Below are 24,115 nucleotides of genomic sequence, written 5' to 3' on the forward strand. Positions count from 1 at the left end.
TTTTTGAGTGTGTGCATCATTTATTGACTATGTGTGTGTGTAACAAATGTATAACACTCTTCTCTGATAAGCCTAAGTCTGCTCGACCATGCTACCCTAATAGGAGATCCTTGGAATTGCTAGTGCAGGCCCCTGTCCACTCATAGGAATTACCTGGACCCTTTATACAGCATACCTCTTTATTCGTATACTATATAAAGGTTAAGCTTTCTCACTATGCATTGTATTCTCAAAGCAATCCTTTTGTAATTCACAGCAATGAATGAGGCATTTTTAAAGCTTTTGCGATGCTAGAGTGTGAGCGTCTAGGTTATTGCCTTTACTGATACTGGTCTTAAAAAACGTGTTTTGTATTTACATTGTTCTCTTTACAAAAGGACTAACTTTTCAGTTACATTGATCTTTCAACCATATAGCTATATGTTTCAGGCCCATTCCATTTGAAAGCAGATCTACATCTGTGATTACAAAGATCAGACAAGGCCATGCTTTTAGTCCATGTGTATTTTGCTAGTAGACCAGTCTTAGCAGTCGTCTTAGACAGACCTTGTCCATTGCAAAAGAAAAATACTATAAAAATACTGTATTTGCACACCTAGTGTCTTTCATCCTATTCTGACTCTTGCTGTTTCTGTCTGTAGTGATTACCGGCCTGAGTATGAGCGCCTGCATAAGAAGTTGGTAAGGCAACGTCTGCTTTTCAGTATATGTTCTGAGATGGGATTCTCAATGCAGGCTACTTGTTAAGATGTAATGCATGGTTATGTTGCTAAGGATATCTTTGTAGCATGTGTTGATGTAGACAGACATGCTTTGCAAAATCCTGCCATCTGGTGCTTGATGCGGAGTGTTTGGTCTCGAGCCTCCCTCAGTCCACAGTGGACAAAGTCCCCACCTCATTCCCCCACCTACCCCTCCTCCACCCCCTCCCCCAATCTAGTTTGGGAATTTTCAGCTCTAGCTCTGGGACAGTTGTCGACCTGTCCGCTTGTTTCGGTTTCAGTTGTATGGAGACTTCATCAGTCACCACAAAAAGCATCTACTGCATCAGTGACCATCCATGTATGTATAGGCATTTATATAGCGCACTACTTACCCGTAGGGTCCCAAGGCGCTTCGACCGCTGCGAAACCCTTCCTGGCTTCCCTGAGAGATGGTCCCGTAATGGGTATCTCCAGGGTGAGACCAGGCATCCCCGGCGGTCTGGTGGGGCCGTTAGTGAAGATGAGGCAAGCTAATGCCCAGAGTTGCCGAGTGTGATCACTGATCAGAGTGGGCACCGAGGCGAGAGAATTATCGAGTCCGCTGACCCTGTCCAGAAACCTGCCGTGCCGGGAATCGAACCCTGGTCCCGGGCCGTCCTCTGCTCTCGGGTCTGCCGCCTCTAACCAGTGAGCCACACTACTTCACTGATTAGTTTCATTTTGACTCTAAACCCCGCCACAGTGTTTTTTTTTTTTTTTGTCCCTGAACTTGGTTCTATTTTGAGAAGCATTGGGGGGAGGGTATTACTTTGAATGCCTTATTCTAATTTTGCCCAAACTGTTACAATATCATTTGTGGTTGGATAACCATAGTGTGTGTAAACTCTGCCTATACCCAGAGCACGAGAAGTCAATCTGCTCAGCCTTCAGGCCTTTCGAGATTAAAAAATGCAGGCTACTTGTTAAAATGTTTAGAGAAAGAGCAACAGTGGAGGATTCCCAACAGAACAGCACCTAGTCAAATATTCTCCCAAAATGATTTTAGACCCACACTATAGTACATGGGACAATATGTGTGCACACTTCAAAAACACCCACCGTTACAGTGTTGGTTCAAAACATGAACTATGAAATACTTTAAACAAGGTCAAGGTGCACCACTTCAATGTTTGCAGAGACTGTTAACTTTGATAAGGTTAACAGAAATAATCACATCCGCTATTACTTGTGTTCTTTGAGAGTTCTTTTATTCAATTCAGTTGAAAGTGAAAAGTATATACAGGAGCTACAGCCGACGCGTTTCGTCCTCTTGGGACTTCTTCAGGGCAAAATTAATCATAAGGTAATGTTCTTAGGTCTTCTCCCGTGGTTATTGGGTACGTGGGTATATCCGTGACGTTCTATTATAGTGAAAGGGGCATCCTGTTTGACAAACAATTCTCAGTGGAGGAATCTGTTCTGGCAGAGCCGTTCTTGTTAATAGGCGGTGTGTATCTATTTGTAGTCACGTTCAGCCAACACACTCATGAATTGAGGGGTATTTCAATATTGTGCATATAAGTCTCATCAAAGTATGGATGATAGTCCAAATAGTGCTGGAACCAGGGTAGTAAGCATGGAATGAAGGTTCTGTCTGTCTATTATTATTTGCTTGTCGTAGGGGAAATAAATATTAATCCTCCTGCTTGGGCACTCTTAATGAAGTGAGCTAAAGCATCCCCTGGTTCCTAGATCAGCATGCAATACGACGTCCTCCTCCGTCAGGTACCGGCACCTGACAGAGGAGGACGTCGTATTGCATGCTGATCTAGGAACCAGGGGATGCTTTGATGAGACTTTCACTATAATATAACGTCACGGATATACCCACGTACCCAATAACCACGGTAGAAGACCTAAGAACATTACCTTATGATTAATTTCAACTGAATTGAATAAAAGAACTCTCAAAGAACACAAGTAATAGCTGCTGTGATTATTTCTGTTAACCTTATCAAAGTTAACAGTCTCTGCAAACATTGAAGTGGTGCACCTTGATCTTGTTTAAAGTGCTTGTTAAAATGTAATGGATGGTTATGTGTGCTAAGGATACACATCTTTATAGCATTTGTTGATGTAGATAAACATACGTTGCATAATCCTGCCATCTGGTGCTTGATGCGGATGTTACTCATTTGTTTGAAGAAGTGCTTGGTCTCAAGCCTCACTCAGGAGCCTCCCTCAGTCCACTGTGTACAACGTCTCCACCTCATTCGCGCCCCCCCCCCCCCCCACCCCTCTCTCCCAAGCTAGATCTCTGGCTGACTCACCTCACTGCCTTCAACTGCACGCCGATCATCACAGACTCAGCCAAATCTCGAGTTACCTTGGACAAGCACCTGAATATGAATATTCATATCAGCAATGTATGTAATTGAGCAAACCACTTGATGAGGACTCTCAGATATATCAAACCTTTCCTTCCACAAAGTGATTTCAAGCAGGTGGTCCAAGCGCTTGTTTTGGCGAGGCTAGACTATGGCAGTGCTACCCTCTGTGGCCTTCCCAAATACGCCCTGGCTCCACTAAGGGCCTCTCTGAACACCGCTGCTAAACTGGTGACCGGTTCCAAACGAAACAAGCACATATCCCCAGTCTTAACATCTCTCAATTGGCTACCCTTTGAAGCACGAATTCAGCTAAAGATTGCAGTTCTGGCACACAAAGCCATCCACTTCAAGACTCCCAGGTACCTGGCGCAAAAACTTGAACTATCTTATGGGGAGAGAGCTTCAAGAAGCGCCACAACTTACCTCCTGAAACCTCTCATCCTTAGCAAAAAGAGAACTTGTCACCGAGCCTTCTCTGGTGCTGCCCCAAAGATATGGAACTCTCTCCCTCCGGAAGTACGCAGACTCTCCTCGATGACGGAGTTCAAAATGGAAGCTAAGAGATTTCTGATGAACAAATTCCTACCTTAAGTGGCTAGTGCCACTTGACTGGTTGACTTTGTTGCTATCACCAGGGTTACCTCCATTTGTTATGGCTCCTCTTTACTGCATATTTTTACCCCCTTTTGTTGTTTGAATTCATTAGTTTACTGTGTTATTTTCCTTTTCCCAATTGATGTTGATACCTCATTCATGTCCTCTTTCATACTACTGTAAAGTGCTCTGATATCTTTCGGGATCTTGTTCGCTCCATATAAAACTTTATAAATAAAATAAATAAATCAATATCACCTGGAACGCCATTGGGCTAATTATAAAATGCAGCATTAAGACCCATTTAGCATGCCATGCAGTTTAGCTTTAAGGACGTGGAGAGAACTGCGTATGAGGGTGAAAATCAGTAGAAAAAGTCCACCTGTTCAAAGAAACCAATAACCACTCTTCATGGCTTGGGGCAGACACCTCAACCACATGCCTATACAGGCTAGTTGCACGCAAAAACAACAGGGTTGCCATATCAACTATTTGGAATTGGCAGCAATCCAATTGCACCCTGAGCCTTTTACACCCCATTTTTAAATGTCATGACTAACAACATGAATGCCATATTATTACATTCAGAAATAAAGGGGAAATCATTCACCCCCGCTGTTGGCGTCCACCCAAATGAAAAGACATTGGACTATTCACCGTCCAGTGCAGTTACTCTTGTAGCATGGACCTGGAGAGGACTATGACTTTGCGGACTTTCTCAATAGGATACATCAATAAGTACACAAATGGCAGGTGAAACACCGGATGAAAGTGGGGCACGCCTGCAATTAATCGGTTTGTCATGGTCTAAAATGCAAAAGCTGCGGCTCCCGGTGCCCATACCCACAATCCATGAGCAATGCTCTATGGATGAAACTGCCCAGGGTTCTGTGCTTAAGCTTTTCCTCTAGTTCTCATCTCCTGATCCCTTACGTGGTGAGGAAAGCGACAAACATCGGTGACTCCCATTCTAGTCGCTCCAACTTGGGCCGCACAGCCAAGGTATTCATTGCTTCTGGAAATGTCATTTGTTCCTCACAAAATAATGTCACTGAGACCAGACCTCCTCACACCGTACCCGGGGGCAGCCGAGACCTCTATCTCAGGGAGATGAACCTAGCAATTCCGCACCTGAGGTCTCAATGTTTGGTTACCTTTAAAATCTCAGAGAAATGTATCCAAAGTCAATGGGAGGCACGCAAACCCACTACCCAAGGCTGTTGTGCAACCAAGTAGAAAACATTGCCTATTACTGCTTAGAGGAATATATAGAGCCACTTACACCATCAGGTCAAGATGATATATGCCATTTAGTGCATCTCCAGAAATCAGGATTGGCATACAGTCCTACTTTACATTTAGATGCTGTTGCAGCTTACCAACAAGACACAGCATTTATCCTTGTTCAAGATACCTGTTGCCAAGGACTTCATGGTTGGCCTCAAGTGGGTAGTTTCTCAAAACCTACCCCCCATCCCCCAGCCTGGGATCTGAATGTAGTATTAAGAAGACTAAAGGGGCCTCTATTTGAGCCCCTACACCTTTCTGAAATGCATTTTTTGTCTTGTGAGGTGGCCAGTAACCTCATTGCAAAGAGCCAGTACGGTGCAAGAAATAATGGTGGAAAAGCTATTATCTAGCTATTCAAAGATAAAGGGGTTTTACAAACAACCTCCACCTTTTTTTGCCAAAGGTTGTTTGTACTTTCCATATAAACCAGACATCTAAGTTGTCCATTTTTCCCCTTACCCACAGTCAGTGGCACAAAGGGCATCACACATACCAGATGCCAAAAGAGCACTAATGTATTATGTTGCTAGAACAAAATCCATGCTCAAGACCATGCAACTGTTTGTTGCTCTTGGAAAGCCTCATTTAGGAAACTCCATTTCCAAAGGTAGCGTTGTCAGGTGGATTTATATAAAAGTGTGGTTTGGTAAAGCTAAGCGTATTCCACATGCACTGCCTAGAGCACATTCCACTCAGTACATCCTTCTTATCAAAACATTCCTATAACACACATCTGTAAGCATACTACATGATTAATACCACACACGTTCACTAAGCAATGCTGTACGGATAGTCATGTGCGTCAAAAGGCTTTGGTTTGCTAAACAGTGTTGAGAACCTTTCTCAAACATCTGCATCATTCGCTCACCAGCCCCCTCTTATGGGAGGCAATGCTTTATAGTCTATGCAAAGCAGCTGTATATACAATAATACATCTACATACAGAGAATGTTACTTACTCGTTAACCGTCTGTAGCTTGTAGTGCTGTGGATTCACATGTGCCCTTCCACCTTCCCAGAAGGGAATCATGATTCATGCATTTTCTATTCTTAGACACAATGCACAGTACATATTTTCTGTCTTATTTCACTTCACTCTATTTTCCTTACTTTCGTTCTATAGGCTGAAGAGCAGAGTAAACAACAGAAGGAGCAGCTGGAACGTCTGCAGAAAGACATGGGTGCTGTTGCTCTGGACCCAAATGTTATACCAGGTATGGGCGTTGCCCCAACGGAACGACCTCATATGTGACATTAAACCTACAAGTTTGATGAAGAAAGGAGAGGGATGGTAAGGTGGCATACCTGTTTCCTTCTGGGGTGCTCTGCTTGAAAACCTGAAAGAAATTGGGTTCTTAAATGCCTGGAAGTGCCATCTTGCATCCCTGTTCTGTGGCAATGTAACATTCTGTTACAGTGGTTCTTTGGTTTTATAATAATCTGGTGCATCACACTTCTGAAGGCCTCCTTTTGGTCATAATCCACACTTTGATGATTCAGAATATTCAGACCAACAAGTGGATTTATCATTGTCATACCCCTAATTTATGGGAGCTAATAAGTTTGGACCGCCATAAACGACCCCAGTACTGCGTCCAATTCCTCGTTCTGATTGTCCTCTCTATTTATTCTCTCAAACATTTCAGATGCTGAATCTTTTATTAATAGCTGTAAGTCATTTACTTAATTTTCTTAACACTAGATCTCCTATCCTATGACTTTTGATTACTTTAAATATGTTTGTCCATTCATGTTGCTACTGGTTAGAGCTTTATTCGCCTTATACTTGTCATGTAAAACCATACAAGTGGACTGGTCAATCCTTTACGCTGTTTCTCAGATCTTCAACCATACAAAATATTCCTTCACTCGATCTCATAGATGACGTGGAATGAGAGCTGTATGGGTGATGCCCTGTTATAGATCAGAGGGAGTCATTCCTTTGCTTCTGCACCTCCTTACCAGCAAAAGCGGTAGGATTGTGTATAGAGTTGATCATTATAAGCTCATCTCCCTGAAAAACTCATCTTTGTGTATCTAAGGCAAATGCCTCCTAGCTGTGTCTTGGTTCTCAAATATTATCTCAAATCTTTTTACTCTGATGGATACTTTTAACTGACAGTTCCCCACCTATACAATATACCTAAGTATCAGACTGAATTCAGAGACTTTTTCACCAATGACTCCCGCGCACTGCCAAATGGCGCCTTGTGGCTCTGTGACAACCTTGCCCTGTAATATAAAGGGGGACCCCCTCTGAAATGGCAAGAAAAGGTCAGGGAGAAGAGAGGAAGTACAGAAAGATCAGAGCAAAAAATATCCCTCGCGACCTACAATTATTTTACATTCACATAATAACCATTCTAATTGTGAGGCATCAAAAAGCTATTCAAAAACACAAATAATTCGTGAAAATATTTAATTTCTCTTTTTTAATGAATTTATTTCTTTTGCAAAAATTCTTTTTAATTCATTTCTTTGATCAGAAAGCGATTTTATAATCTTATTCTTTTTTTTGATATAAAAGTTTTTTTGACAATTTATAAAACACTAATGTACAAATTCTGCAAAGTCAAAGTACACATTGACAAAAAACAATGTAAAAAACCAAGCTATACATACAAATGACAACCCCAAGAGAGAGAGACACACAACTGAATTCACACAACACCTTATCATACCAAACACTCTCACCATCACAAAACCCACTTTCACACACATAACATGAGTCTGGGAGGGTCTGCTACAGAATGGTGCAGTAGTTAAGTTGACCAAATCCAGCTACTGCATAAAGCAGGATCTTAACCAGGCTATTGTCGACACGTTTCGGTGGCTAAAACACTGATGAAATGCCACCTTCTTCAGGACCTGCCAGATTTCGAGTCTTATAAAGAGGGTGTCTACTCAACCAGGGGAAGACGCAACTTTGCGAGTCTTCTATTATTTGAGAGCATCCAACCAGTGTTGGATATATTGGATGTCAAGAGAGTAGTCGTAGTGGTGGTATTGGTAGTGGTGGTGGTATTGGATTGGTGGTGATGATATTGGTGGTGTATTGGTATTGGATTGGTGGTGATATTAGATTGGTGGTAGTGGTATTGGTGGTGGTATTGGTGAGGGTGGTATTGGGGGTGGTGGTGGTATTGGTGGTGGCTGTATTGGTGATGGTGGCGGTGTTGGTATTGGGGGTGGTGTCGGTGTCGGGGTGGTGTCGGTAGTGGTGGTATTGGTGATGGTATTGGTGGTTGTAGTATTGGATTGGTGTTGGTGGTATTGGTGGTGGTATAGGTGGTGGTGTTGCTATTGAATAGGTGGTATTGGTTTTGAATTGGTAGTGCTATTGAATTGGTAGTGGTATTGATTTGGTGGTGGTATTGAATTGGTGGTGGTATTGAATTGGTGGTAGTGGTATTGGTGGTATTGGTAGTGGTGGTATTGGTAGCAGTGGTGGTATTGGATTGGTGGTAGTGGTAATGGATTGGTGCTGATATTGGTATTGGATTGGTGGTGGTATTGGATTGGTGGTGGTGGTGGTGTTGGGGTGATATTGGTATTGGTGGTGGTATTGGTATTGGTATTGGTATTGGTGGTGGTAGTAGTGGTATTGGTGGTGGTGTTGGTAGTGGTGGTATTGGTGATGGTCTTGGTGGTGGTGATATTCGATTGGTGGCGTTGATATTGGTGGTATTGGTAATGGTGGTGGTATTGGTAATGGTGGTGGTATTGAATCAAGCACAAGCAGTGGTTTAATATAGGTTATCTGGCGCCACTTAGAGAGTCTCACAATTGATGAGGTCTAAACGTTGTATCTGACAGTGCTACAAGGTAGAAGGAACCACTTTAATCCTTCTAAACGCAGGCATAAGCCTCAAACAAGATATAACAGGCTGTGTGGAAAATTTCCAGTGTACAAGAATAAACACAAATTGATGTACTAATAACAACTACGTATTGTGATTGTTTCAGAATGTGGAAACACCTGTATATATAACATTACTATGACATACGTGTGCTAAGGAGTGTTATAATATGGTGGTGGTATTGGATTGGTGGTGGTGGTATTGGATTGGTGGTGGTGGTATTGGATTGGTGGTGGTGGTATTGGATTGGTGGTGGCGGTATTGGATTGGTGGTGGCGGTATTGGATTGGTGGTGGTGGTATTGGATTGGTGGTGGTGGTATTGGATTGGTGGTGGTGTTGGTGGTATTGGTGTTGGTGGTATTGGTGTTGGTGGTATTGGTGTTGGTATTGGTGGTATTGATATTGGTGGTATTGATATTGATATTGGTGGTGGTAGTGGTGGTGGTATTGGTGATATTGGTGGTCATGAGATTGGTTATGTGGGAGTGGTGGTGGTGGAATTGGTGGTGGTGGTTGTATTGGTGGTGGTGGTTGTATTGGTGGTGGTTGTATTGTTGATGGTGGTATTGGTATTGGTGGTGGTATTGGTATTGGTGGTGGTATTGGTGGTATTGGTGGTGGTGGTGGTGGTTGTATTGGTGGGGGTGGTATTGGCGGTCATGGTATTGGTGGTGGCGGTATTTCTGGTGGTGGTGATATCTGAAAGAGACACGCTAGTGATAGATTCCATACCTTAGAATGTCCCCAGGCGTCCGACTGGATCCGGAAAGGTTTTGCTTAGCAGTACCCCTGCGCGTCAGTAGGTGGCGTCCTGCGGCTCCACGTCCGTCACTGGCGTCAGCGTCGAGATTATGTCACGGAGAGTACTTAGGCGCCACCCATGCGCGCTGATGTCAGTTCTTTCTTTTTCCGCGCCAGCAAGCGCAGATCCGGAGTGAGCACGTACCTTGGTCACTTTTTGACCTCTATTTTGAGACTTTTGTCTCCCCATTTTTTCTCCTGGCGCACGTAGGGATGCCCGGCTTCAAGTCTTGTGAGGCATGTCACCGCAATATGTGTGGTGGCGGACCCCCACGATGCTTACCTCTACTGCCTGGAGACCGTCCACAACTCCTGGGACTGTCGAGCCATGGCCCTGAAAGCAATGCGGGAGCGGCGTCGGAAATTGCGGGAAGTTCGGCATTCGTCACCACCACTCTAGGTCCAGGGGCCGGAGCCGTCACTCCTTGGCCTCCAAGTCTCGCCTTCGGATTCCAGTAAGCGACGTCATAAAAAGAAGTCGAAGAAACTTGTTCGCTCTCCGACATCACTCCTCGGAGGTGGACGAGGGGGACAGGGGCTCCGCCCCTGCGGCACCTCTGGAGCCTGGAAGTCCTGCGGCCTACCCCCTAAACCAAGGTCCGTCGGCGACTACCGAACAGATGCAAGAGTTCCTTGCTGCTATGGACCGCCTTTATAGGCCTTGGGCTCCAGCCGGCCCGCCTTCGGGCCCCGTGTCCAGATCCTGTTGGCCCAGCAGCTCCGCCACCCGCCCCGCCGCCACAGGATCCTGCGCCGCTGGCTCCGCCCCGGCGCCACGAGGTGCAGCGCTGCTGGCTTCCGCCCCAGCCGCCCTCGACTCCACCCCTGCCGCCGCATTGGGTGCCGTTTATTCCACCCTTGCCCCGGTTCCAGGAGCATTTAGTTCCGGTCTGGGATCCGCAGCAGGAGGCGGCAACGGCCCGGCCCCGGCCTGCGCCGTTCTCGGCTCCGTTCGTCCCTTGTCCGGCTTCGGCTCTGCCGCCGTGACCGGCCCCGTCTACGCCAGAGGCGGACGATGTCTGGGACGGATCCGAGGACCCTCTTGCCCGGCTATGGACTATAAAAGGCTGGAGCAATTTGACAAGAGGTTGTTCTCCTCGGCCAGCTTAGGGCTGCGGTCAGTTAACACCGCCTGCTTGTTGGGACGTTACTCCCACGCAGTGTGGGATTTCGTGGCTCAGGTCTTGCCTCCGTGTTCTGAGGAGGTCCAGGCTGTCCTTTCCCAAGCGATTGCTGAGGGTAAGGATGTGGCTAAGTTTGCCATGAGGTGTAGTTTGGACACCGCTGATTTGTTGGGCAGGGCAATTTCCACTACTGTGGCGATAAGGCTGACAGTGCTCTGGAGCGCTCGGACTCACGGGCCACGTCATTGGGTCTTTCTATGAAGAACCCTGCCACTCCTGGGTTTCGTTCTTTCGTGGCCAGGGCAGGGGCACCCAGGCACACTCCTCCACTAAACCTGTGCAGAACCAGCCTCAGCACGGTCGCGGCCGTGGCTTCGGCTGGGGCAGGTCTGGAAACCAGCGTGCTCGTCAGTCCACCTCTACCCCTGCTGTTTCCACCTCTACCCCTGCTGTTTCCACCTCTACCCCTGCTGTTACCACCTCTACCCCCGCTGTTTCCACCTCTACCCCCGCTGTTTCCACGTCCAAGCCTTCCTAATCCAAGCTTTGGGGAGCACCCCACGACGGTGGGTGGCAGGGTCCTCCACCACTGGCGCGAAATTACATCAGAAAAGTGGTTGCTGCAGATAATCTGCCATGGTTACTCACTTTCCTTTGAGTACTCCAGCCATACCACCGCATGTCGGGAGATCATTTGGCTCTTCTCCTCTAGGAAGTCACTGCCCTCCTGGCCAAGGGGGCCATCGAGTGCGTTCCCGGTCAGGAAGTAGGGGGTGGTTGTTATTCCCACTACTTTCTGGTCCCCAAGAAGGACAAGAAGGGCCTGCACCCCGTCTTGGACCTCAATCGCTTCCTCCGGAAGGAGAAGTTCAGGTTGCTGACTCTTGCTCACGTCCTGGCTGCCCTGGACCCTGGAAACTGGATGGTAGAGTTGGACTTGCAGGACAGGACATTCCCGTCCAGCCGGCCCACCGACGCTACCTGCGGTTCACGGTAGGCCAGGAGCATTCTCAGTTTGCCGTGCTCCCCTTCGGCCTTACCAGCATCCCTTGGGTGTTCACGAAAGTGATGGCGATGGTCGCAGCTCATCTGCGCAGGTCAGGGGTGTCAGTCTTCCCCTACCTTGAAGACTGGTTGTTGAATGTGGGCTCGTCCCAAGCAGTGATCACCCACCTTCAGACAACGGCCGACCTCCTGCATTTGCTGGGGTTCTCCATCAACGTGCCGAAGTCGCACCCGTTTCCCTCTCAGAAGCTCCCCTTCATCGAAGCGGTTCTGGATTCGATACTGTTTCGGGTTTATCCTCCCGAGCAGCGAGTCTGGGATATTCAGGCTACGATTCGGATCTTTCAGCCTCTATCCCGGGTTTCGTCAGGATGACCCTCCGGTTCCTTGGCCCGATGGCTTCCTTCATCCTATTATTGCAACATGCCAGATGGCATATGCGGGCTATGCTGTGGGACCTGAAGTTCCAGTGGGCACAGCATTGTGGCAACCTGTCCAATCATGTCCAGATCTCGGAGGGCACTGCTCGATACTTGCAGTGGTGGCTCGAGAATCGCGATTGGGTCATTGGCAGATCTCTCTCCCTTCCCCAACAGAAGCGAACGGTAGTGACGGATGCATCCCTCCTGGGATGGGGAGGCCACCTGGGAGAGGGGAGATCAGAGGCCTCTGGTCTCCGGCAGAGTCCCGGCTCCATATCAACCTTCTGGAGCTGCGGGCGATCCGACTGAAGGCATTCCTTCCCTCTGTCCGGGGAAGTGTAGTGCAGGTGTTCACGGACAACACCACCGCCATGTGGTATTGCAACAAACAGGGTGGGGTTGTGGACCCTATGTCAGGCGGCTCTGCGCCTCTGGACATGGCTAGAACATCAAGGCATTACCTTGAATGTTCAACAACTGGCAGGTTCTCTGAACACCAGGGCGGACAAACTCAGCGGCCGGTGCATGATGGATCAATAATGGCGTCTGAACTCGGACGTGGTGCTGGGTCTCTTTCTGCAGCGAGGAGAGCCCTGGTTATATCTATTCGCCACCGAAGAGAACGCACAATGTTGTCAGTTCTGCACGTTGGAATTTCCAAGGCGGCACTTGCTCTGCGATGCTTTTTGTCTCGAGTGGAACTGCGGTCTGTTGTACGCCTTTCCGCCTATACCACTTCTACCCAGAGTGCTGAAGAAGATCAGGCGCGGCCGGACCAACGTCATTCTTGTGGTTCCGGACTGGGCTCGAAGAGTATGGTATCCCGAGCTACTCAGTATGAGCATCGATCCCCCGATCCGTCTGCCTCTTCGGGAGGATCTTCTGTCACAACAGCAGGGGACGGTCCTTCACCTGAACCTGTCCAGTCTCCACCTCCATGCATGGAGATTGAGCGGCGACAGTTGGCGGCTTTCGACCTTCCTCCCGAAGTCTGTAATGTAATTCCGGCAGCCAGACGTCCCTCCACTAAAACGGTGTACGGCTGCCGGTGGAACAAATTTGTGGCATGGTGCTTAGCAAAAGCTTTGTATCCCCTTTCGGCCTCTCTTTCTGAGGTTGTACTGTTTTTTCTGTGTTTGGCCCAGCCGGGCTCTGTTTTGGGCACTATGATAGACCTGATCAGCCTTCTCTTTTTAAGTCCCCGGTTGTTAACCGTTTCCTCAAAGGCATTACGCACACGTTCCCTCCCGGGCCTTTCATAATGCCTCACTGGGACTTGAATCTTGTCTTGATTTACCTGATGTGTGCTCCCTTTCGGCCCCTTCATAACTATCCTTTGCGTTTACTTACTCTAAAGACTGCTTTCCTGGTAGCTATCACCTCTGCCAGAAGAGTGAGTGAGCTCCAGGCTCTTTCTTCTAAACCTCCTTTCCTTTCTGTTTATTCGGACAAGGTCGTTTTAAGGACCCATCCTTCTTTCTTGCCAAAGGTTTTCACGCCCTTCCACATCGGGCAAACCATCACTTTGCCCACCTTCTTTCCGCCTCCGCATCCTTCCAGGGAGGAGGAGAGGCTCCACTGCCTGGACCCAAAACGTGCGCTTGCTTTCTATCTGCAAAACACACAAGGTGATGGACAAAATGTTGCAGATTGGCAAAACATTCACCCGAGTCACAGATCTGGGTTTAATCCATTGTTATTTTGCTCACCACGCCACCAAAGTTCCGACAAGGCCATATGCAAATCAGTCATGACCCTGTGCCTCATGGGAACAGTCCAGACCGAACTGCCAAGCCATGTCTTCTCTGGACCGGAATCAAGCATCCTAAGACCGGTTTCTGGTTATCAGCCGTCTTCAGCCAGGATAGCTTGACGCCAATGGCGCAGTGAGCATGAGACCCACGTCTGAGCATACCTTTCCGACATAGGGTGAACAGCAAAACACTCAAGGTGATGGACGGAATATTGCACATTGGCAAAACATTCACCCCCAGTCACAGAACTGGGTTTAATCGATCGTTATTTTGCTCACCACGCCACCCCAGTTCAAACATCGCCATATGTAAATCCGTCTTGACCCTGTGCCTCATGGGAGTAGTCCAGACCGAACTGCCAAGCCATGTCTTCTCTGGATCGGAATCAAGCATCCTAGGACCGGTTTCTAGCTATCAGCCGTCTTCAGCCAGGATAGCTTGACTCCAGTGGCGCAGTGAGCACAGGACCCACGTCTGGGCATACCCTTCCCACATAGGGTGGAGAGTAAAACACACAAGGTGATGGACGGAATGTTGCACATTGGCAAAACATTCACCCCCAGTCACAGATCTGGGTTTAATCCATCGTTATTTTGCTCACCATGCCACCCCAGTGCAGACATGGCCATATGCAAATCAGTCTTGACCCTGTGCCTCATGGGAACAAAATAACGATGGATTAAACCCAGATCTAAACAGAACTGATGTCAGCGAGCATGGGTGGCGCTTAAGTACTCTCCGTGACGTCATCTCAGCACTGACAACGCCAGTGACGGACACTGAGCCGCAGGATGCCACCTACTGACGCGCAAGGGTACTGCTAAGCAAAAACTTTCTGGATCCAGTTTGACGCCTGGAGATATTCTACGGTAAGGAATTGTCATGTAGATAGGCTTTGCCTATACACTGTGTTAAGTTAGCATGAGCTTATTAGAAGTTTAAACGCCATTTTACCTCTCTGCTGCTTTTGCACACGGCAGATATTGTTATTAATGCTTTGAGCCTAGTAGAATATTTGCTTCACACAAGAATAATAGGTTTTCCTATAGTATCAGTTTTGCTTGGTAAGCTATGTCTCAACAGTGATTGCCGAGGTCTTCAAGGTTATTTCAACACAGCGGTTGTTGTTCGGTCTGATCAGCGCAAGTCTTAGACATAACACATAGGCAGCTGTGGCCAACTCTGGCTTTTGGCGCATTTAATAATGCACTGCGCAGAGCATGCACACACACTTGGAGAATATTCTCATGCAGAGAGTTGGTGTAGAAGATGTGATCCCTTTCTACTAAGACCAGAGGTATGGGGCCGCCCTTCTAAAACCTAAAGAGACCTTCTTTAGATATAATATAATATACTAGCAAGGGAGGGTAAGACTTAGGTGTAATTTAGCCTTCTTCCCTTTAGCATTTTAACATGCTTTCATGATTGGCATGTGCCTCAATGATTAGAGCGGCAGACCCTGATGCAGAGGTCCAGCCCGGGACCAGGGTTCAATTCCCCGCCTCGGCGGGTCTTGGGCTCAAAATTCTACGGACCTGATAATTCTCGCCTCGGTGCCTATTCCAATCATGGAGTCCCACTCTGCAACTCTGGGCAATAGCTTGCTAAATCTCCACAACGGCCCCAACAACGCTAAGGATGCCTGGCCTCCACCTTGGGGGTGCCCAGGAGTGGACGCCTCACAGGGAGGATGGGTTCCACAGCGGTATTCGTAAAAGCGCCTTGAGACCCTTGCGGGTGAGTAGTGTGCTATACAAGTATCAATTTACTATTTTTTACAATTTACCCTTTGTATTTTATGGACTAGTAACTATGCTATCTGAAAGAGACACGTTAGTGATAGATTCCTTACCTTAGAATATCCCCAGGCGTCAGACTGGATCCGGAAAATTTTTGCGTAGCAATACCCCTGCGCGCTGGTAGGCGTCGTCTGCGGCTCCGCGTCCGTCGTCGGCGTCGTGAGCGCCGGGATGACGTCATCGGAGTATATAGACGGCGCCCATGCGCGCTGACGTCAGTTCTTCTTTTTTCCGCGCCAGCTAGCGCAGATCCGGAAGAAGCTCTACCCCCAGTCACTTTTTGACTGAAAACTTTTTTTGATCTTTTTGATCCTCTAGTTAGTCGATTCTCGACTATCGGTGCCAGGGATGCCCGGGTTCAAGCCTTGCTCGAAGTGCGGCCGACTCATGTCGGTCACGGACCCCCATCGCCGGTGCCTGAAGTGCTTAGGCCTCGACCACGACGATCGAACCTGCTCCGACTGCCGGGCCCTGACGTCGAAGGCTAGGCGGGAGCGGTCCCGCAAGCGTCTCGAGCTGAGGCAGTCGGCCCCGCGCCGCTCCAGGTCCCGGTCCCGGTCCCACGGGAGGTCGAGGGACAGGTCGCGAGGTCGGAGTCATCGACGTTCCGGGAGTGGACACCGATCGTCTGGTTCCAAGTCCTCAGGTAAGAGGCATGAGAGGTCGGAGCGACACCATCGATCCTCCGACCCGCCCCGTCGCTCGCTCGATGCGACCGGGGATTCGGGCGACACCGCCCACGCGGCTCCGCGGGAGTCGCAAGCGTCGCCGCCTGCCCCACACCTTCGGGTCCCTGGGCACGGCGCGTCGCAGGAGGAGGTCGAGAGGTACCTCATGGCCATGAGGGCCCTCCCTCCTCAGTCGGTTCCCGTGGCGCCTTCGGGCCGATCGGCTCCGTCTGGAGGTCCTTCCGGGTCGGGCGCTTCGGCCCCGACGACGTCGGGTGCTTCGGGCCCGGCGCCGCTGGCGACTTCGGTCCCGGCGCCGCGCGACCTCGCTGGATCCGGCTCCGGATCCGGGACCTCGCCGGTCGACCTTACGACCTCGCCGGCGACGTCCCTTCAGGTGTCGTCCCCGGCAGCCGAAGTGGTTGCCGACCCCAATGCTTCCTACGGTCCTACTCAGGTGTCGGAGGGGCGCCGCTGGGCGCCGATTCCGTCGGCCTTCGGAGAGTTCTATCTCCACGAGGAGGCCCTGGCTGTTAATCCTGGTCTCCAGGAGCCGGGTGACGAGGAGCAATGGGAGGGGTCCGAGGACCCTCTGGCACGTGATTGCCAGTCACATCAGGACTGGACATATGAGCTTGGGGAGGCCAGTGGTATTGACACCTCGCCAGACACTGGATTTACGTCGCCCCCGACTGTGGCTTCGGAGGCGGGTTCTGCTTACAGTGTAGTGTTGACGAAGGCAGCTAAGGCCCTAAACCTTGAGCTCCCCGTCGCGGCCGTGAGGACTAATCTCCTCACTGAGGTCCTCAAACAGCAGTCCGGCTCCGCGGAGCCCCTTCTGCCGTTCAATGAGGCCTTGTGTGACGTTCTGCTGGGCACTTGGTCCAAGCCCGCCACAGGTCCCCCTGTGGATAGGAACGTGGCCAGACGCTACCGCCCGGCACCGGGCGACCCTTGCTTTTTGTCCACCCACCCCACCCCCGAGAGCCTGGTCATCCAGGCCTCCAACTCCCAGACCGCATTCCCGTCGGCCCCGCCCGACAGGGAATCCAAGAGATATGAGCAGTTCGGGAAGAAGGTCTTCTCGTCTGTGAGCCTCGGGCTCCGGTCAGTGAACACCAACTGTCTCTTGGGCCGCTACACCCACACTCTGTGGGACACGGTTGCGGAGGTGCTGCCACAATGCCCTGAGGAGGTCAGGGCTAAACTCAGCCAAACCCTTGCGGACGGCAGAGATGCAGCACGCTTTTCTATCCGGTGTGGGCTGGATACCACGGACTCACTGGGCAGGGCGATGGCAACGACGGTGGCGGTTCGACGCCACGCCTGGTTGAGGTCCGCCAATTTCTCGGCCGATGTCCAGGCCACTCTCCTGGACATGCCGTTTGATGGCCGTCGCCTCTTCGGCGACAAGGCAGACCATGCGCTGGAACGTTTTAAGGACTCCAGGGCCACGGCCAAGTCCTTGGGCCTTACGGCCCCACGCCAGCAATCGGGTGCCTTTCGCTCCTTTCGTGGCCACGGAAGGGGCGCCCCACCACGGACCGTCAGCCACGCGCCGCAGAATGTTCAGCAACGCGGTGGCGGCCGTGGGAACCGCCGTGGCGGTGGTCGGGGCCAGCGGCGAGGCCAGTCCACACCTCCCTCAGCAGCCCCCGCCTCAAAACCTTCCTAGTCCGAGTTTTCAGGCCCATGTGACGCCTGTGGGAGGCAGGGTTCGCCATCACCTCTCCCACTGGCATACAGTCACTTCGGACAGGTGGGTGCTGCAAATTGTCCGAAGGGGTTTCTCCCTCCCCTTCGAGTCTTCCCCTCCATCCATGCCACCTCAATACCACCGTGTGTCGGGGGATCACTTGCAACTTCTGCAAGAGGAGGTTTCGGCCCTCTTGGCCAAGAGGGCCATCGAGCGCGTTCCTGGGCCAGAAGTAGGACGTGGCTGTTACTCCCACTACTTTCTGGTACCCAAGAAGGGCAAAGGGGGCCTACGCCCTATCTTGGATCTGCGGAACGTCAACGGCTTCCTCCGGACGGAGAAGTTCAAGATGCTCACTTTGGCTCAGGTCCTAGCTGCCCTGGACCCAGGAGACTGGATGGTAGCGTTGGACTTGCAGGACGCCTATTTCCACATCCCCGTCCTGCCGGCCCACCGGCGTTACCTGCGGTTCACGGTAGGCCAAGAGCACTTTCAGTTTACCGTGCTCCCCTTCGGCCTTACCAGCGCCCCACGGGTGTTCACGAAGGTGATGGCGGTGGTCGCAGCCCATCTGCGCAGGCAAGGGGTGTCAGTCTTCCCCTACCTCGACGACTGGTTGTTGAAGGCGGGCTCGCCCCAGACAGTCGTCACCCACCTCCAGACTACGGCCGACCTCCTGCACTTGCTGGGGTTTTCCATCAATGTGCCGAAGTCGCACCTGTGTCCCTCTCAGAAGCTCCTTTTCATCGGAGCGGTTCTCGACTCGGCGCAGTTTCGGGTTTACCCACCCGAGCAGCGGGTTCGGGATATTCAGGCTCTGATTCCTGTCTTCAGACCGTTATCCCGGGTCTCGGTCAGGTTGACGCTGCGGCTTCTGGGACTGATGGCCTCCTGCATCCTTCTGGTGCGTCACGCCAGGTGGCGGATGCGGGCTCTGCAGTGGGACCTGAAGTTTCAGTGGGCCCAGCATCAGGGCAACCTGTCCGATCATGTCCTGATCTCGGAGGGCACTGCGAAGCAGCTGCAGTGGTGGCTCACGGACCGCGACTGGGTCAGTGGCAGACCCCTCTCTCTACCCCAGCCGGAGCACGTAGTTGTGACGGACGCGTCCCTCCTGGGCTGGGGAGGCCACATGGGAGAGGCGGAGATCAGAGGCCTCTGGTCTCCGGCGGAGTCCCGGCTCCACATCAACCTTCTGGAGCTGCGGGCGATTCGTCTTGCACTGAAGGCATTCCTCCCCTCTGTCAGGGGGAGCGTGGTGCAAGTGTTCACCGACAACACCACCGCCATGTGGTACTGCAACAAACAGGGCGGTGTGGGGTCGTGGACCCTTTGCCAGGAGGCTCTGCGCCTCTGGCAGTGGCTGGAACATCAGGGCGTGACTCTGGTGGTTCAACACCTGGCAGGTTCTCTGAATGCCAGGGCGGACGAACTCAGCCGCCGGTGCATGATGGATCACGAATGGCGTCTGAACTCGGACGTGGCGCAAGGTCTCTTTCGACAGTGGGGAGAGCCTTGGTTAGATCTATTCGCCACAGAAGAGAACGCGCAATGTCAGCAGTTCTGCGCGTTGGAGTTTCCAAGGCGGCACTCGCTCGGAGACGCTTTTCGTCGCGAGTGGAGCTGCGGCCTGTTGTACGCCTTTCCGCCTATACCACTTCTGCCCAGAGTGCTGAAGAAGATCAGGCACGACCGGGCCCAAGTTATCCTTGTGGCTCCGGACTGGGCTCGAAGATACTGGTATCCCGAGCTACTCAGCATGTCAGTCGATCCCCCGATTCGTCTGCCTCTTCGGGAGGACCTTCTGTCGCAGCAGCAGGGGACGGTCCTGCACCCGAACCTGTCCAGTCTCCACCTACAAGCTTGGAGATTGAGCGGCGGCAGTTGAGGCCATTTGACTTGCCTCCCGAAGTCTGTGACATCATTCTGGCAGCCAGGCGTCCCTCCACAAAGTCGGTATACGCCTGCCGGTGGAATAGATTTGTGGCATGGTGCGCAGCAAAGGCTGTGGATCCCCTCTCTGCACCCCTTTCGGAAGTGCTGCTCTTTCTTCTTTCCCTTGCCCAGCAGGGCTCTGCTCTGGGCACTCTTAAAGGGTACCTTTCTGCTCTTTCAGCCTTCTTGAGGCTACCAGATCAGCCTTCTTTGTTCAAGTCCCCTATAGTGAGTAGATTTCTGAAGGGCATCACGCACATGTTCCCTCCTGTTCCCTTCGTGATGCCCCAGTGGGACTTGAATCTTGTTCTCACCTATCTGATGTGTGCTCCCTTTGAGCCACTTCATAACTGTCCTCTTCGTCTCCTTACGCTGAAGACTGCCTTCCTGGTTGCCATCACCTCTGCCAGGAGGGTGAGTGAGCTCCAGGCTCTTTCTTCTTCTCCGCCTTTCCTGTCTGTTCATCCTGATAAGGTGGTGTTGCGTACACGACCTTCCTTTCTGCCCAAGGTTGTCACGGCCTTCCACATCGGGCAGTCCATCACCTTGCCCACCTTCTTTCCGCCTCCGCATCCCTCGAAAGAGGAAGAGAGGCTCCACCGTCTGGATCCAAAACGTGCGCTCTCCTACTACCTGGACCGCACTCGCCAATTCCGGGTGGATGACCAACTCTTCGTTGGTTACGTGGGCGCGAAGAAGGGAAAGGCTGTACACAAGAGGACCATCTCCAGGTGGATCATCTTGTGCATCCAAGCATGCTACTCTATGGCGAGGAAGGAGCCCCCGGCTGGATTGCGGGCTCACTCCACTCGGGCCACGGCGACAACAACTGCCCTGGGCCGCGGTGTCCCCCTGCAGGACATCTGTCAGGCAGCCACGTGGGCCTCGCTGCACACGTTCGCAAGACACTACTGCCTGGACAGTCAAGTCCGGAGGGATGGCTTCTTTGGCCGTTCCGTCCTCCAGGACTTTCTGGTGTGATATTGGTTCGCAGACCCACCACCGGGGTTGGTATTGCTGGGGTATCTATTCTAAGGTAAGGAATCTATCACTAACGTGTCTCTTTCAGATGCACAAGTTACTACTTGTGTAACGATATATCTGTAAGAGACATTAGTTAGTGATAGATTCCTTACCGCCCTCCCATCCTCCCCGTTCTGCGAACCGATATTTAGGGTTAAGGTCATCCCCTTTCAGGGCCCTAGTTTCAATGGCACCAGTGTTAGTTCTATCATGGCTCTGCGTATCTGGCGCGGAAAAGCTGTGTTATCAGAACTGACGTCAGCGCGCATGGGCGCCGTCTATATACTCCGATGACGTCATCCCGGCGCTCACGACGCCGACGACGGACGCGGAGCCGCAGACGACGCCTACCAGCGCGCAGGGGTATTGCTACGCAAAAATTTTCCGGATCCAGTCTGACGCCTGGGGATATTCTAAGGTAAGGAATCTATCACTAACTAATGTCTCTTACAGATATATCGTTACACAAGTAGTAACTTGTGCGATAACCTTGTTGCTTATTTATTTTATTTATACCATTTATAAAGCGCACTGTTACCGAGCGGTGTCCTGGCGCTTATAATATGTTTGCTTGTATTAGCCAAGATACTGTGCCTGGGAACACTGCATTAGAAATAAATATTTCAAACTTGCACGTGTCCTCATTTACTCCTCGTTCTGGAATGGTATGATAGTATAACGAAAGAGTGTTCATGTGTTCCACGTTACCTGAGGTGTTCAAAGTTCATGTTCTGGGTTGTCTAATCATTGGGGGTGGGTAAGAACCAATGAGACACTGATTACTAGTCTGGTAGGGGATTTTAGATACTAAGGTGAGTTTTGGCACACCCCAATTCACTGAGGTTCCAAGTCTCTATGCACAGTTCTGTATGGGCGGAGAGTTGGGTGCAGGCTTCTCTCCCATAGGATGCTACAGCAGTCTCACAGAGCGAGCAGTGCATGCGCGCTGACGCTAGGCTCGACCTAAAAAGAGGCAGTAAAAAGGGCAACAAATCCTTTTCTGCCCTCTGCTTCTCTCCCACAAAATACCAGTAAACACTTCCCCTATTGCACGTGCTTACTTATTGTAGATTCATATCCATTTGAGTAAAAATCAGATTTTTTTTTCTTGCCTGTAATTTTGTCAGGTATTACTTTTATTGCATATAATTTCAAGCTATTTTTACGTATTATTTTTCCGTTTAAATCTTCAACAAAATCGCATTGTGGTGCGCGCCTAAAGACCAGGCTGGGAACTAAGCATGCATAAAAAAGTGATCCCACCCTCATAGCTGTAGCAATCCTTGCCTTTATTGCATGATGGCTTTGATTGAGATAGTTATTCTCTGAATGATCTGCTTCTATTTCCTCCCCAGGCTCTAATGAAGCTGTATTGGGCCCCTCAGACCTGATCCTCTCACGTGGAAGTGTGGATGTTGAAGAAGAGGAGGTAGACAGTGACACAGATGACATAGATCATGAGAGTAAGTGACACTCAATCACTCCATATTCCCTTTCAAAGTGCACTGTTTTCTGTAGTCCTTACACAGCCCTCATTAACGCCGTTATTCACCGGTGCACCATGCAGGCTCCCTTTCCAACTCGGCTGTAGGTTCTTCAAAAGAGTCTTACTGGTGAACACCCTCTTTACAACTTCACCCTGTGATTATTTATAGTCCGAATCAAGAGTTCCTATGTTCTTCTGCTTTTTTTGCCCTTGATAGAATGGGAAGAATTTGCTGGTCTTGCACTGCGCATGCTAGACACAGACATAGTATAGCGGGTAAAAATCTCACTTCTCATAATTGTTTTATTATCTAATAAATGGTTTTTACTCGTTTTTTTCTTCTTTTTAGCTGCTGAAGAGGTCCAGGAGGAACCAGCCTTTAAGAACTTCCTCAAAGACATCCGCACTAGGTACCAAAGCAGGAGCAGCGAACGAGAGGAGCACTCTGGGGAAGGATAAGGTTGCTGGCAGATTGAGTTTTTTCTGTTCCTGGACCTTTGGTGGAGGATGAAAAGATTCTGAGGACAGACCGCTGTACGAGATCACTGCCTTGTGCTCAATGCATCGACTGGAGTCTGCCTCCCAACTACAATTCTTTTCTACACCCACAACGCTTGCAGTGAGGTGTGCAAGGCTCATCCCTTCTTACAGAGTATAGTTCTGTTCACATTTATAATGCTTCAACTATTTGCAGTTCATGTTACCTCTAGCAGCCACAACTGGAACTGTGAGGACTGTCATTTTGACTTTCCCATGCATTTCTTGGTTTCACCTTCTTCTCTTGCCATTCCCTCGAATAGCAATAGTGGCTCCTCCTCCCTGTCATTTGCCAGAGAGCCTCACAAAAAGCCATGAATGCCTTCAGCCCAGACTTCTCTTGACGTGCCCCTTACCAGGTGGTTGCGGTCACTATTACTACTCCTTGGACTTTGGGGTTGTCAAGACCTCATCCTAAACACCTTTTCAGCCGTTTGTGAACAACCTTCCTCAGCAAGCTGTAGAGCTAAATGATATGAGACTTCATTAATGGAAGTGACTAAAGCACTGTTAACCAGTCTTATTGTTCGTAAGGAAATGTGTGGGTCTGCTTGGCAATAACTGAAGTGTGATTCAGAAGTATGACAGGCTGTCTCTACCTGGAGAGGTTGGATTACCATCATTCCAGTGTTACAGTGCTGAATAGACTGAGCCCACCCAGTGATCATGCTCACTCTCCCCATCCACATACTCTGCCTGGAATTCATTGTTTTTGTTGCATATTGGATTTCCTTTGTGTAATTTATAGTAAAATATTTTTTTAATACTTTAAGGTGGTTTCTCCTGCTTTTTATATTTGTGACAGAGAGCGGTGTATGGGGAAGAGTAAAAGACAGGAAGAGGTGCAGAGCAAAGCATTGGATGTAAGCTCGTGATCCTTCCCTCCCGCAGATTTTGTGAATCCGTCACTGGTGCATCTACTGTCTGTGGGAGTAGTGTGCCCAATATACTCAAGTGTTATCTGAGTTCTTGCTGTCTTCCAGTGGGCACGTCTCATTTCAAACATATACACAGTGCAGCTTAACGCAAATGACTTATTTTATCAG

The 24,115-nt window shown here is 50.0% G+C and overlaps 1 protein-coding gene across 1 annotated transcript in view; it reads left to right on the top strand.

Moving 5' to 3' along the window:
• Nucleotides 1-23,841, top strand: part of GPN1 (GPN-loop GTPase 1) — a 117,131-nt gene extending 93,290 nt beyond the window's left edge. The window contains exons 11-14 of the mRNA XM_086928181.1: nt 642-681; nt 6,081-6,171; nt 22,402-22,509; nt 22,882-23,841. Of these exons, the coding sequence (XP_086784307.1) occupies nt 642-681; nt 6,081-6,171; nt 22,402-22,509; nt 22,882-22,991 (349 nt within the window). The 3' untranslated portion in view covers nt 22,992-23,841. The remainder of the gene's footprint in view (nt 1-641; nt 682-6,080; nt 6,172-22,401; nt 22,510-22,881) is intronic.
• The last annotated feature ends 274 nt before the right edge of the window (nt 23,842-24,115 follow it).

The sequence above is a fragment of the Lissotriton vulgaris genome, chromosome 6 (assembly GCF_964263255.1).
Source record: "Lissotriton vulgaris chromosome 6, aLisVul1.2, whole genome shotgun sequence".
Classification (NCBI taxonomy): domain Eukaryota; kingdom Metazoa; phylum Chordata; class Amphibia; order Caudata; family Salamandridae; genus Lissotriton; species Lissotriton vulgaris.